The sequence below is a fragment of the Phalacrocorax aristotelis genome, chromosome 3 (assembly GCF_949628215.1).
Source record: "Phalacrocorax aristotelis chromosome 3, bGulAri2.1, whole genome shotgun sequence".
NCBI classification, from domain to species: domain Eukaryota; kingdom Metazoa; phylum Chordata; class Aves; order Suliformes; family Phalacrocoracidae; genus Phalacrocorax; species Phalacrocorax aristotelis.
In genome coordinates, this window is record NC_134278.1 from 122,094,243 (window position 1) to 122,109,262 (window position 15,020).

General features: G+C 42.8%; 1 protein-coding gene and 1 long non-coding RNA gene across 2 annotated transcripts; one reads left to right on the plus strand and one right to left on the minus strand.

Moving 5' to 3' along the window:
* Positions 1-2,267: 2,267 nt before the first annotated feature.
* Positions 2,268-6,715, plus strand: LOC142055435 (uncharacterized). The gene is made up of 3 exons (XR_012659927.1): positions 2,268-2,430; positions 3,776-3,838; positions 5,431-6,715. It is a non-coding gene; the product is annotated as an uncharacterized LOC142055435 (long non-coding RNA).
* Positions 6,716-8,404: 1,689 nt separating this feature from the next.
* Positions 8,405-10,510, minus strand: PIGM (phosphatidylinositol glycan anchor biosynthesis class M). The gene has a single exon (XM_075089404.1). The coding sequence runs from the start codon at positions 10,350-10,352 to the stop codon at positions 9,039-9,041; it is 1,314 nt and encodes a 437-aa protein (XP_074945505.1). The 5' UTR covers positions 10,353-10,510; the 3' UTR covers positions 8,405-9,038.
* Between the last annotated feature and the right edge of the window lie 4,510 nt (positions 10,511-15,020).

The following is a 15,020-nucleotide window of genomic DNA, read 5'->3' on the forward strand; positions in this document are numbered from 1 at the left end:
ACGGACCCAGAACTGAGATGTTATCTGACCTACAGCTTCAAGTGGTGTAAAAGAAAGGGAATAACCAAGTAACTGAGAACACTTTGTTATGGGAATGCTCTGCTGGGGACAGTTGTGTAGTTAACAACAGTTACTTAAAACAGCTACCTGATGGTAGGAACAGTCGTTGCGGATCAGACCAGTCCTTCTCCAAATGTGGCCAGCAACAAATAGAGAGCAAAACTAGAAAAACAGAGGAGAGATTTCCCCAGAAATACTTCCCTAGCTTGCCATGATTTGCAGACTGGTGAATTCCCAAGACCAGAGAAGGTGGTTTTTGTATTTAATAGCCCTTGACAAATTTTCCTTCTATGTATTTGTCCAGTTGTTTTCATAGCCATGTTACTTAGCACCCTCAGCCTCCTGTGCCTCCAAAATTAGAGGAATATTTGTCCACCATTTCTATTACTGAGGAATCTGCAAAGGCCCAGTTCTCTTTACAGGAGAGCCGAGAGCTTTACCCCTTCCTTCCAGAGGGAGTTCAATCCAAAAACCTCAGGCCTTCAGCTGATGTAAGATTATGCTGAGTCTAATGAAATTCATGAAGTACTTTATGTGTGAGCTTTTCCTCTGAACATATGTGACAAGGGAACTGGGGCTGGTCTCAAAGTAACTTCTTACTGAAGGATCAACCATTGTTCAGTCTTCACATCAGTTTTCTCTGATGTAAAAAGTCTGTCTGTCAGTTTTCTAGACAGTTAATTCTAGACTTTCTAACCTTTCTAGACCTCACATTGTATATGAAATAAATATAATGAAAATTACTTTTTGCTCTGAGTCATATTTATCTGCATGCTTCTCATTTTGCATATACAGTCATGCCTGCCTCCACTGTGAAAAAGCAATTGGAATTCCACATTATAAAGTAACACATCAGTGGCCATTATCATACATTTTACTAAGAGGCAAATCTACCCCTCCACTCTCAGGCTATTGATCCGTCCTGGTAAAGGGCCTGACATGGCCCTGTAACCCAAAAGGGGCCTCTTCCTATGTACTTAGCAGATGCAGATTACCCAGTTGGGGTGGGCATGAAGTCCCTGAATTTGCTGCTGTACTATTATAGGAGAGGATATATATAGCTACATAGGATATATATGTATCTCTAAGGTATGTACAGATATAGGAGAGAATATATATAGCTATTTTAGTACAGATTAAGGCGACATCTGAGTGCCTTAAGAACCATGGAAAAATCTATTCTGGGCACGCTATGGGGAAGTTTGCATCTGTGCATTCACACCACCTACAGCCTCCAGCACTGAGCATGCACTTTTCGAGAAGCTTAGAATGCTGAAGCAAATTTAGAGCTCCCTGTAACTGCTTCTGGCACAGCACATCTGGTCTGGATTTCATTTTGGTAGTCTGTGCATCTTTTAATGAAAGCTTTGGAGAAAGACCAAGGGAAAGAATTCATTGTTTCACCTGTATCTGAACACAGAATTGTAATTTGCCTTCATAGTGCTGCACAGCTAGTAACTCTAGGATAACATCATAATATATGTTTTATGAATACACAGAAACAGTTCTTCAGCCATTATCTCTTGCATCTGAGGCAACAGTAACTATTTATACCAGCTGCAGAGTTCTCTGGTTTCATTTGCCTAATATATTTTCAGTATGAACTTCCAATACAATCTAAGCAGGCCACTAATAATAAAATCTTATTTATTTGCAGTATCAACTAAATGATACTGCATTCTAAATGATTTTCTTAATTGTCTAGCTTTTTACCATGAGTGCTGTTAGTTTGCTTCCAGATCTTCATTTAGCTTCAGCACTAGTCCACCCTCTCATACAAATGCAATGCTGGAATGCACCTGAGAACCTAACATATCCCACAGAAAAGGTTTAAATATATGCAAAAAAAAAAAGGTATTTTGAATATTTTTTAATCCAAATGTCTTTAGTTATGTGTTTACGGTTTACTAGCAGCCAGGCTCATAACTGTTTCAAACAAGACTGCAATCCCTGCACGGCAGTGTGTTACCGGCACAGATTAGGAGACACATCTTGGCTTGAATAAGTTGCCATTTCAATGGACTAAGCAATCAGAAGTGGCAGAGGCAAACAGCACAGCAAGCTGAAATCACTTGTTAATGATAAATTAGTGTCAGAGGCAAGACAATACTCAAGGTCCCCGGGGCCTCGCTTTTGCCCTTGTTCCTTGATCACTTTGCTCCATCCTGCACAAGTGAACTTTGGCCCCAGCCATGCAATATTTCTTTCTGGTGCACAAACAACATTTGGTTCACTTCCAGCAACAAACTTTCTTATACTTAATCAACCAGTTTATTAGAGCATGAAGGAAAATTGGTCATGACTTCAGTTCCTGTACTGCTGGAATTAACAAGCTGACTGTTGCCAGCACTCAACTTGGAAGTGCTAATGGTAATTAAAATCTTTTTTTAAATACATCTGACAGTTTTAAGGTGGAGAAGTACTTGTTACTTATGCGACTTTCCAGACTGTATATATATAAAAAAAGTGCTACTTTCTTCAGGAGGATGTCAGCTGTGGGAAAGAAATAATTGTTAATGAATTATTAATGCTGTGTGATATAGCATTTGTTCTCATTTAGTGAGTTTATGGCTATGAGTGTCCTTCAAACTCTTTGAGAAGCTTGAAACTAGAATTTACAAGTATTGCTATTTTTTGGTTAACTTTTTAGTTGTTATATTGCTAATATTGAAGCTGACATAAACTATCAATAGCTTCACTATCCTTTGACAAAAGCCCATTCAGTCAATATTCCCTCAGGTCCATTTGGGTAAAATACATTATATTAACAAAGTACTCCAACACCCAGCTCAAATGGGACCGTGTTCCAAAAGGTAACATTCTTAATTATTCAACATATTCACACTACACAGTGTGGAAGATAAAGGAAGGATAATCATGCTTTGTTTTCCACTTCATTTTCTAAGCCTGATTCCTGGCTAATTCAATCTAACGGATCAGTGGGAGGGACATGGCATAGATTAAAAAAATGTTGACTGTCAGATCACCAGGGGATTTGAATTAATGTTCTTTTGCACAGAATGGAAGCATATGGGCCATAGAGTGCAACTCTCCTTGGAAAATTACTGTCAAAACAGCACCAGCTCTATTAACACAGCTGCTGACTTGTGAAGCAGAAATCAGATTTTACTTGAGTTAACCTTCAAAAAGCAGTTTCAGAGTGCCTGCTCAGAAATACACTCTTGCCACACCAATATTGCCTATTACAGCTTATACAAGTCACACCTGTACGACTCCACACATGCTACTATAGGATGTAACATTCTATAGACCCCCTTAAGATAACAAGAAGGAAGAAAAGTTATGTTCATCCACCCTGACAGTTGCTATCAAGATCCCATTCTCCTCCCGTAAAAAGGGAAAGCACACTTGATAGAATACCCTTCATATAAATAACGTAGGTTTCACAGTGTGGGCTTACTGCTCAATTCGCCTGCAGCTCAGCTGATTGCCAAGGCTGAAGTTCTGACTTCATATATAATCAGATACAGATATTTCCTTTAGATATTTCTTCTACAGATGTTCTAGCTTGTTTCCCCACCAATTTCCACAGGATCTCTTATCTGTCATTTCTTTACGTGCAAGCTACGAAATGTTTTATCTGAAGAGAATGTAAAAGACTCAAAGTTGAGCTCTAAGAATAAGAGGCTGAAGGTAAAGCTTTACCTATGCATTAAGTCAGATTGCCTCCAATAGCAACCTCTTGTTTCTGCAGAAGCCCATGCCGGCCTCAGCATGTGCCAGAAAGGAGAGTCATGAGGAATTCTGCTGAAACAAGGTACTGTTTACTTCCATTGTTAAAAAATGACACGTTTTGGTCTTCTTTGTAACTACTGGACAGTGTCCAATGAAAAAGAGACTTAGAAGTTATTTAAAAATGCATGGATTGTGTGGATTTATGTCGTGCCATTCGTCGAGACGGAGGGAAGACGCAGTCGCTCAATATGAGTGATCAGCAAGCTTCGTTTATTGTCCTCTGGTTACAAAATTTATACCATTCTTAATCAGCTCATACATATTGCAAAAGCTAAGCTCCTCATTGGTTAACAGCCTAAAGGTCATGTTCCGTTTTCTTACTTTGCTTCAGTGACTCCCCTACATATTTTCTTATCGCAAGTCCCTGGTTTCGTATCCTTTCTCATAAACAAGGGTAATTTGTCCTTGTCTCTGATTGGCTCCTAGACTAGCTGTTTTCGATACTTCTTGAGATCCTAATGAGTAATCATTTCTATGTTGGTATGCCCCTGTTCAGCTAGCCATTCTCCCACAGATTTATTGCATACATTTATTAAGGTCCTTAGAGAAATCTAATTTTTTAAAAAATTAACAACAATGGTACTGCTTCATCAAGAGGAATTTTTAACTTTCTGATGCTTTTACTAATACAAAATGTAGGTCTCTGACCTCATTCGTCATCCATAAAGATGGAAGCAAGGCTTCTTCACAAACAATGTGACCAGTGCAGATTATTGTAATGAAGAACATCAGGATACAGGCAGAATGTGCACCTTCAAATATAGTCAGGATTAGTTCGTTCTTGAACATGTCTGTTACAACTCCAGATCCCTGCTGCATATGCTTTTACTTTCGATATACATCAAAATTTATGTGATTCAAGTTTTGGAGTCACTAGAGATTTTGACTGCTGAATATCAGAACCATTTAAGAAACCTGTTTTACAGTGGGCAGCTCTGAAAAAACCATGTTATTCAAAGGTCTCTTGACTGGGACTTTTGGTTTTGCTTCTGTATGTGCAGGTAAATGTTTAGGTTTGTGCACATGGTGCACATAAATATGCCCCTAAGCAAGGAAGTTGCATGAGTGGTTGGTTTTCAGTCTGACTAAAGGGTTTGTCCTAAATTCAGGATAATTCTATTCCATAATGCTGCTATCATTAGGATATGCATGCTGCAGCTGTCTTTGGAAAACATATGAAGAATATACTTTTTGAGTTCCATGTGTTCACTATATATTTCTGCAGCCCCTCTAACAGAGACGCCTCATTCTTCTCAGCTAAAAAAGGAAAGAATTTGCTCATAATTTACTGTCTTTTAAAACTTGCTTTCTCCATAAAACCTTAGGAAAAATGTTGGAGTTTCCCCTTGCTGTTAAATATAAAAGCTTCAAGGTTTCTTTGAAAAAGGAAACTGATGAGCTCAGTTGAGAGCACATAATTGCTGCCTGTACTATATTACAGGAGTCAATACAATGCTAGTAACAGACACAGGGCAGTTACTTAATAAGGACCAGGTACATGGTTATCATGTCAGAGATGACAATTTAGCATGCTCATACTAAAACTTAATCATACATTTATTATTATATTTTTTGTTTACCTTATCTGACTAATTCAATTTATAAATTTTACAGCAAATCATTGTTAAATGCTGAAGCTTTGACCAGTCACCTGTGAACCCAGCTATGAGCCTTTGGCCTATAGGCTACAGTGAAAACAGCAAGGCAAAAATGTTATTTGTCCTGGTGTTTCTTTTCTTTGTCTCGTCTTTCACATCTTGCACTTTGCACTTCAGGGCTGGTTTCAGTGTTAATGTGAAAAAATTGTGCAAATGAGACATTTCATTGGGTACTTCAACATTTTTTTTAAAAAAATAGTCAGCATTACAATTTTGCAACCCATGGTAGGGAATGAAAGCTAGTATTCAGACACTTCAGTTCCTAATTACCAGAAGATAAATGGACATAAAATTATTAAGCAAAGAATCTGAATGCCATCAAAAGTAATAAATGTTCCATAGGAAATGAATTTGATAAATTTTAAGGCCATTATAATTAATCACCATGACTTGTTCATGAATTATAACTTGTTCTGCACTCGGCTACAATTATTTTGATTTAAAGCTTTTTATCAGTGAATAAAGTTATTCAATTCCATTTAACTCTCTAAAGTGATTTGCAAGATCTAAACTCTCAAATATCTCTCCTGTTTGCTTCTTTCAGTTCATTTCTCCCATCCAGCCTTCTATGAGTCACTGAATTATTTCTAAATCCCAAACACATTTGGGTGACTACCTTACTTACAAAACAACAACTGTAAAAAGAGGGACTCATACTGGATTATTAAATTGATGACTGTAAATCTAAGTTTGTATAAAAGCCTTTTTATAACTTATTTGTGCACGATTTTCTCAAATCATTGCTGAAGGGCTGTTATTGACCTGCAAAGAGAAGGTACTCTTCAGTCCCTGTTGCTGCAGAACTTGCCTCTGAAGGCCTTAAAATGACTTAGCTATTAATGAATCGAGAATATATTTGTCATAACAAAATTATTTATTGCCTAAAACCCAACACTACAATTCTGTCATGAACATGATAACTCGAAATGCCATTTTTTTTGAAGGTTTCTGAAGGTGGAAATGCCTTTTGGCTTTCATTTGCTTTCATTGCCAACAGGAGGGAAAAAATAGGGAAGTAGAAAGGTCTGGAAACAGCTTAATTAGGTCTGTTAAAGAGATACAAAATATTGCTTTTGGGGAAGAAAACATGCTATTTGCAACAGAGGAATGTATAGTGGGTAATAGAAGATCAGTTGCAAGGGAAAACGAGCTTTCGCCTGCACGTCAGGATGGGGTGAGCAGAGGCACCAGCACAGAAGAGCCTCTTTGGTCTGAGGAAACACTAACTGCACATGTCAAACTCCAGCTCGGAAAATAAAACCACACCAGACACTTTCTCTTCACACACATGCAGAAGGTGTTGGTGATTAGTATAAAACTAAACTGTGTGTGAAAGTGGCCTGTGTCACCAGCCTTTTGACTGATAAACCTCTTGTGGAGACAAGCTGGTGCTAGAAGTCTTCCTTCCCTCATCCCAAGCAAAGCCAGAAGGAAAACAGTGCCGCATCTTTAAGACCTGCCCCAAAAAACCAAGACAGTTTGTCAAAAGAATATCCATTTCCTCATCCAATTTCTGGATTTACACAGAAGAGGCTGGCAGGATCTTCACCATGTGAAGGTGAGCGTGAGTACAGACAGTGGGGGAAATCAGAATGCCTTCCAGTGGGGGAGGAGAACCATCCCCCACTGCTCTGAGGAGGGGAAATCATCCTTCCTCCTACCACAACATCAGAACGGCTGAACTGGTCCAGAGCAGTGTAAGGATGTTGTCACACCTCCTGATAACACACTCTTTGGCTCTGGGCCGTTGGGGCTCAGGGCTTCCTCTCCTTTCACATAACCACCTCAAAGGGGCGGAGAAGCAATGGGACAAATCCACAGATCAAAGCACTGCAATTCAGCCTCACAAACTACAGCCAGGAAAGACAACCCCATACATGAGAAAGCCGGGAGCCATTGCAGTCGTGGGGAAGAGGGCTGCCTTGGGAGACGGCAGGATTCAGCAAGGCAGCATGGCAAGCACGACGCCAGAAGGCAAACCTTGGCCACATCCTTTCCCACTGACAACATTGGGAATCCCACTGAGCGGCTGAAGCTATTTTTGCCTTGAAGCTCAGCTCCATGTTACACACTAAGGGTTTCACTTTCCCATAGTGTGTAACTAGAAGCTGAGAAAAATATGAAAACTCTTAAATTTGGCACATGCCTATTTAAACTCAAGATTTAAAAAAAAAAATACATCACTGGTTTCCACCTCTGTCACGGGCTGCGTACACCAGACCTCTTGTAGGATGTTCTGCAGGAGGGTATTGACTCCAAAATGGCTCTGAACTCCTCCCGCTACCAGCCAACACTCAATTCCACACCTTTTTGTGTCTCATCTGGGGAAAAATACCTCATTGTGACAGCCGGTAGAGGTTCCTATTTTAAAACTTTCCCTTTCTTCTGGCAACTGCTCCATTTCCTCAATTCCTTTCACTTTCTTTTTCATTTATTTTTAATAGTAGAGATATCAAACTACTGAGAAACTAAATTTCCAGTTACTTTTTCGTATAAACTCTAATGCTTTTGGGACACAGGTGCCATTCTAGCTGTACTTTTGACTCTGCATTTCCCACTGTTAACATCTACAAAAGCTACTAATTAACTGCAGTTTAAAGCAGTGGCCTCTTTTCTAGAGCGTGGCAGCAAGGCACATAAATATTTTGCTTTATACATATCTCTGATTCAAGACAGGTATTTGGAAAAATATTCCTCCGTGGCAAGAGGAATAAATCTGGTTAAAAATTCAAAGAGCACTGAAAAGGCAAAAATATATAACTGAAATAGTGAGCATACCCGAATTCTAAAATAAATTAAAAGTTTCACAGAGTTAGTGACTTGTATGAAATAACCACTTTTTTCCTACTACGCTGAAGAAAGAACAGGTACAGGCCACAAACACTGCATAGATAAAATGACACCGTGAAAAAAACACTAAAAGTCCAGTGTCCATATTAAGTGATTGCCTTGTATTTATTCACCATCTTAACCCTCGCAAAACACCCCACCCACTTACTGGAATGTACAAGACTGTCAAACCCCCAACATCCCTTTATAATCTGTTTTTCTAGAGAGGCCAAAATCCTCGACAAGTAAAGGATCAGAGTAACAATGAAAAAATTGGTGTCAGGGAGTAAGATGATTGGTGCTGCTCCACGCGGGGGTACAAGCGGGAGCTGAGGGTGACCCTGGCACAGGCCACACCCTCGCCGACCTGGGCAGAGTCACACCGTGTCTGGAGATGGCAGGCGGAGCTGGGTGCTGGTCCATCACAGCCACTAACATGTCAGGTGATGAACTGGTCCAGGGTCCTTCTGGGGATTCCCACCAGGAGCAGCAGGAGTTAAGGGCTGGAGAGGTTACAGCAGTTTCAGGGTCCACACAGGAGACAGGTGCATCTGCGGACACTGCTCGGGGCAGGATCGGGGCTGCTCGGGGAAATTAAGGCCAGTCAGTGCCCTCACAGCCCAGTTTGCATACAACATGCTATAGGGCAATGTGCATGCATTTATATCAAAGTGCTAGTGGTATGAAAAGCCTTGTTAAAGACAGTAATGCCATTTCTGGCTTTCGGCCTGTTTATTACTGTTGTTTGAGTTTTTTTGAACCTTGTGCTTCTTTTTGATAATGTGAAATAATCTGAACGATTATGAGGCTATTAATAAAAAGGAAAAGCAAGCCTGCCAACCATATAAGTAAAAAGGTGTTGTATCCTTTGAACTCCAGAAAATACGCAGGAGCCAGCCACAGGCCTTGTCCAACAAACCACAGAAAGAGAAGCAGCGCACCACGACACCAGGACATTTTAAGACTAGGCATTATGAGGGGCAACAGGCAGAGATACCAGACAAAATACTGGGATGTGCATACTTTGTTAAAACTGACAAAAATAGCCGTGTGTAGGAAACAACAGAAAGCAAGGTCTCTGTAAAACGCTACGGACACAACCAGGAGCAAAAGCAGCTGGGGCAGGAAAGCTGCAAGCCCAAGGGCAAAACTCCATTTGCTCTCTGCGGTTAAGTACAACATGTAGAAATAGGGAGAGAAGTTATGGCGGATGTCCCTCCTGGTCAGGTGGTAGAGGTAGGCATGCTCCAAAAACTCCCAGCCGTAGAGGCGATAAAATGCGACAGTCAAGGCAGCCAGCACGGATCCGGCAACCGTTCCAAAAAGCAGCACATCACGGTTCAGCACCTTTACAAAAAGCTCCCAGAGGTACCTTACAAACGTAAACTTTGCTTTTTTGTCACACCCGGCCTCCGCTGCCCCTTCCCCGCCACCCCGCCTGCTCCGCAGGTGGAGCGCTATGGGCAGAGCGTAGGTCAGCGGGTATATTTTCAGATGCACGGCCAGCCCGTAGCAGACCGCAGCCTTGGCCACGCTACCCCCTTCCACGAAGTAGAGGGTGGCGAGGACCAGCAGCGCGACCAGGGCCTCCGCGTTGCCCCGGCTGGAGATGGCCATGGGCAGGGGGTTGAGGAGCCAGGCGGCGGCGCAGCACCCGCAGGCCTGGCCGGCGGCGACCCCTCGGCGCCGCAGGGCCCGGTAAGCGACGAGAGCAGCTGCCAGGTCCCCCGCCACGAAGAGCAGCTTCCCGAAGGCCTCGGCCAAGCAGACGTTGGGGGTCAGGAGCCAGGCCAGCAGCGGCGTGTAGCGGTAGGTGGCCCGCCGGTAGGGCGACCGCCCCTCGGCCACCAGCCGCGCCGCGTCGGTGAAGACCCGGTAGTCGACGTCGGTGTACCGCACCCGCGCGGCCCCGTCCTGCCGCACGCCGTAGAGCACCAGGCCCAGCCTCGCCAGCAGCGCCGCGCCCAGCGCCGCGCCCAGCCCCGGCCGCCATCCCGATCCCGGTCCCGGTCCCGGTCCCGCCGACCCGCCGTGCCTCCATGCCGCCATCCCCGCGCAGGGCCCGCCCGGCCGACACCGGTGGGCGCGCGGAGGGGCCTGGGGGGAGGGGAACAGCGGCGCGCGGCCCAGCCTGGCCCTGCCTTCCGCCCGTATCCGTGTGCGTGCGTGGGTGTGTGGGAGGGAAGGCGGCACCGCGCACGCGCGCAGCCGTTACTGTTGGGCGGCGGCGCGTGCGTGATGCAGGCGCTGAGGCAGTTGCCCTTAGTTCCCGCACGCTGAGGGCAGCGGCTGGTCACCCTGCCTCGCCCCGCCGGAGCGGCGGGCGTCCCCCGCGGAGCCTCCTGCCGGTCGGGGCTGCGGGACCCGGCGTCCTCCGCTCTCGGCGGCCGAGGGACGCGGGCGGGGGCAGCGCCGCCCACCCCCCGCCCCCGGGCAGGGGCAGGGGCAGGGGCAGGGGCAGGGGGAGCTGCGCGGCCTCCCCGCGTCTGAGCAGGGGTGTTGAGGTGGTGGCGGCGGCTTGTGTTTACTGCGGCGGGGTGCGGCGGCCCGCTGCTGCGCGCGCCGTCCCGCAGCGCCGGCTGGAGCCTTGCCAGGGCACGGGCAGCTCCGCTAAGGGGCGTAGGAAGAGGTGCGGGGCCTCGCCGCCCCGGCCGCCGCCGCTGCTGCAGCCTCTCCGGGGCGGGGAGCAGCGCTAATCTGTGAGGCTCTGTGGGCAGAGGGGCCCAATGCAATGGTGGTTAAGTAAGAAGGAGGAGGAAAAATAACACCTGTTATTTACCTTCTGCAAATGGCTGTGTTTTGCCTAGACGTATGAGCTCCCTCTAAAGCAGTTAGGTAAGCTTCCTTCCACAGTGAATTTCTCATTTACTTAGGTCAGAGAGGGTACTGTGAAAATCAGAGCTTAGAGTGAGTTATTTACAACAAAGAAAGTAAGTCTACTGTATTTTGAGGCTTCTTATATTTTTTTCAAATAGTTTTCCTGTCTGGATATTTTCTATAGATTTTTATGTCAGTTGAATTGTGGCTGACTGAAAAACAGGTATTTATTACTTACTAATATTATGAGTTTCATGCCAGAACTGAGTAGGGTTTTTTCAGAGGCACTTTATTAATCAAAAAATGTGCATTTACTAGATTAGTACTTAATTGCAGCTGCATTATTTTTGCCGAATGGTTTCATTTGGGGACACTTTGGGAGCTGCAACATTGCTGGCTCACATTGCCCACAGAAAAGAATCTACTTTTTCTCTGTTCTGGGGACACTCGTCTGAGAACTAGGAGCAGATTTTTTGCATTTGGCACAGAAGTCTCGGAGGGTGTCCTGACTGGTGGACTATTCAGGGGACAAGAGATATTTGTGTACGCAGCTATTAATTTTTATCTGTTAAGACTGATTTACTTTGCATAATAATACAATGGCACATAGGCTGAGGTGTCCAATGGGAGAAGCATAACAACTAACCTGGAGAATCAGTTTTCCCTCTGTCTGTATAGGTCACCGGATATCTACATGTTCTATACTGAACTGGACATTCTCAACAGGAATGCTCAAGAGACTTCCCTGTTAACTCATCATACGGCATCATTAAGTCCTAAAACTGACGGTTAGGGTATTTTTGGGATGGGGCATGAGGGTGGTGGTTGCTCCTTCGTAAATTGTTGCTTACTCACTACTACTGTTCTACTTTAGAACAGGAAAGATTTGTTACATCACTTTACCTCCTTCCTTCTTTTATATACCTTGTGCTATAACAGTCGGGATACTTTTACAGAAGGTTACATCACCTTACCCTTTGTTGTGCCCAAGATATCCTCTGGAAATGCTACGAGATAGAAACTTAATCAGATCATTGGAACTGAAATCACTTAATATTCTGTGGAACTACAAGTCTAAGCAAATGTATACATGTAGATACTCCTAAATTTTTTGTGTCAGGAAGGTTATTGCTCACAAAGAACTGTTCTTGCCATCTGCCTGCTTTCTCCCATGACTGCGATTCTTCTGTTGCTGCTTTGGATGTAATATGTTTGATTATTTCAGATCCTCTGAGGAAACTTTATTGTCAGAACAGAATGCATTGCAGTTTATTTGCTGAAGTGTCTTAAAGTTTAATGATGTCAATTAAATAATACTATTTTAATAAATACATTTAGGAGTTTGCAGGCCTGTCAACTGTTTTTTGTCTATTTCTGACAGTCTGTTTTCAGACAAATCTTTTATTCTCATCTAAAGTTAATAGAAGTTGTGAAGCTATCCATAGTGACTGTTTATCTGGATTCTAAAGAGGAAAAGGTGGGTAATTTAATTCTAAAGGGTTGCGAAGTTAATAAAACAGAAAATCTACCTTAGCTATTGCTGTATATGCTGTGACTGTATGACGTTGCCTGAGCTGGAAAAAGAATTGATTTTCCTTATCAATAATTTAACATCTTGAAAATAAGCTTGGAGCTCTTCAGAGAATTAAGGTTTGGCTCAAAAATGTGTTTGGCTTCCGATTTGATACCAGCTTGCTTAACCTGATTTGTCATGTACTGTAGACTTTAATGCAGGAAGGATGGCAGTCTTATTAAAGTTATAAATCTCTTGTTCCTGTAAAATGCTGCTTTTATTTATACAAGCCACCAGGAGTCATTTTTAGAAAATGCTGTGAGGTAAAAACTAATAGAACTGCTGGGACTGACGCTGATTGATCCCGGTGCACATACAAACAGTACGAAGAAAAGAGTGGAGTCAGCCATAACTGCATGAAATATTAACTAAATAGGAATGCATGTATACATTTATATACATGCACATGTGCACGAACAGTTTTTTTTTCTATTACCTACCATGTGTTTGGTTTACACAGTCTCAAAGATTGAACTGTCAGATATTTTATTATCTGGAGTTGCTGCTTCTGTTGCATACTCATGGCAGCAGATGATATGCCTGATCTCAAATCTTAACTTCTCACATCTTCTGTAATAGAGACTACCTCAGCAGCACGGGGACATATGTTCCAGAAACTACCCCACATGCCCTGTCGTTACTTAAGGTTTACACAGCAGTAGTGGTAGCAAGGGGGCAATGAAACTGGGGCCTTGTCATGCAAAGTGCTCGATGGCCTAATGGAAGTTTTTGCCATCTGAAAACCAAGGTACAACTGGAGGGTAACAGCTGGTGAGTGAGGAAGAGAGTGACAAGCTGGTTCCTGGTCAGTCAGGAGCAGTCATTGCAGTTGGTCGTGTACTTGCCTTTCAGGGGTTTACTATCCACGCTACGGTGGAAGGTCAGTTTTGAGGAGGCATAAACTGAGGCTGCTTTCATTGACAAACACAGATGAATGTATGGTTAAAAACTAGATCTGATGGATACGGTGTGACTAAATATTGTAGGGATTAACAGATTACATGTGAGAACATGGAGGAGAACGAGGAGGCTACTGAAGGGGCATGAAGAAGTTGACAATGAATTAGAAGATGATTCTGGCAGCAGTACTTTGAAGTAACATAAGGGAGATGTGGTGATTGTTAGCAGTGCGAGGAAAAGAACAAGTGTTGGGTTGCAATGGTGAAAGCCTTACTAAGATTCAGATGGCTTAGGAGGCTAAAGAAGCTTAAATATCTGAAAAGTTATGGAAGAAAGAGCAGTAAGAGGAGGCAGGCAGGCAGAGGACCCTTTCACGTGCCACATTTCAGCTCGTTCTACTGAGGTCTCGGGGTGAGGCGCTTCTCATACAAGTCACTTCTGCAGTCACCTCATCCTTAATGGTTAGCTGTACTTCAAGATTTTGTTGTTGAGTTAGGAGATAAAATTTGATCAAAATGACTAATACAATATGACAATTTATTTTAAAATGTATGTGTGCTGTGACATAAGTCTGTGTGCGTAAAAGGTGGTAGGAAGGCTGAGTATTTAAGATGTAGGAAGGAATATCTGGGGCAATAGCTGGTATATGGTCTTCAGACTTCTGAAAGGGGAGAGGCTGCTCTGCTGTCACTTACTAGAGTTCTCTTTTAATTTTCTTGGGTTTTGAGCCCAGAATTTTTCTGCACGTGAGAAATACTCCTGCTTAATATATTTATAAACTGACAGTAAATTTTTGATAAGGTGATTGGTACCATCTGTTTCTTGCAGTACATGAAATTTGTTAGAAAAAAGTGACTAACACTTTGGATACTTTGGACTTGATAAAATAAATTGTTTTTGCAAATACGATTGATGCCTTTCAAATATTTGTAGTGTGTTGAACTTTAGGTATTATTGGCAAAAGGAAAGTATGGTTAAGATTATGTAATGAAGTGTTCATTTCTGCTTTAATATTGAAATGAATAATACAAAAGGCTTTGGAAAAAACCATAAGATGAAAAAGCACGTTAGAGCTTGTTGCAGAAGAAAACCACTATTATAAGGTCGCCACTATTCCCTTAAGCTTTTCCTGTTAATGTGTTTGCTTAACACTGCTTGATAAATCTATATCCGTATTCACACATTATGCTAAAAATGTGGCTATTCAGAGAATATGATCTGACTTGTAAAGGAATTCGTTTTTTTACCACATTATGGTTTTGCACAATATGCTTTAAGTGGTGCTTGCGGAGTTCTCTTTGCGGTGGTTATGCTGATTGTATGTCAGTGTACTAGGTAAAATGCTAGCCCTTCAAAGAAAATAAGTACTGGATAAACATTATGCTGTAGGGAAACCTGTTAAAAGCTAGTATTTTGGAAAAAAGGCT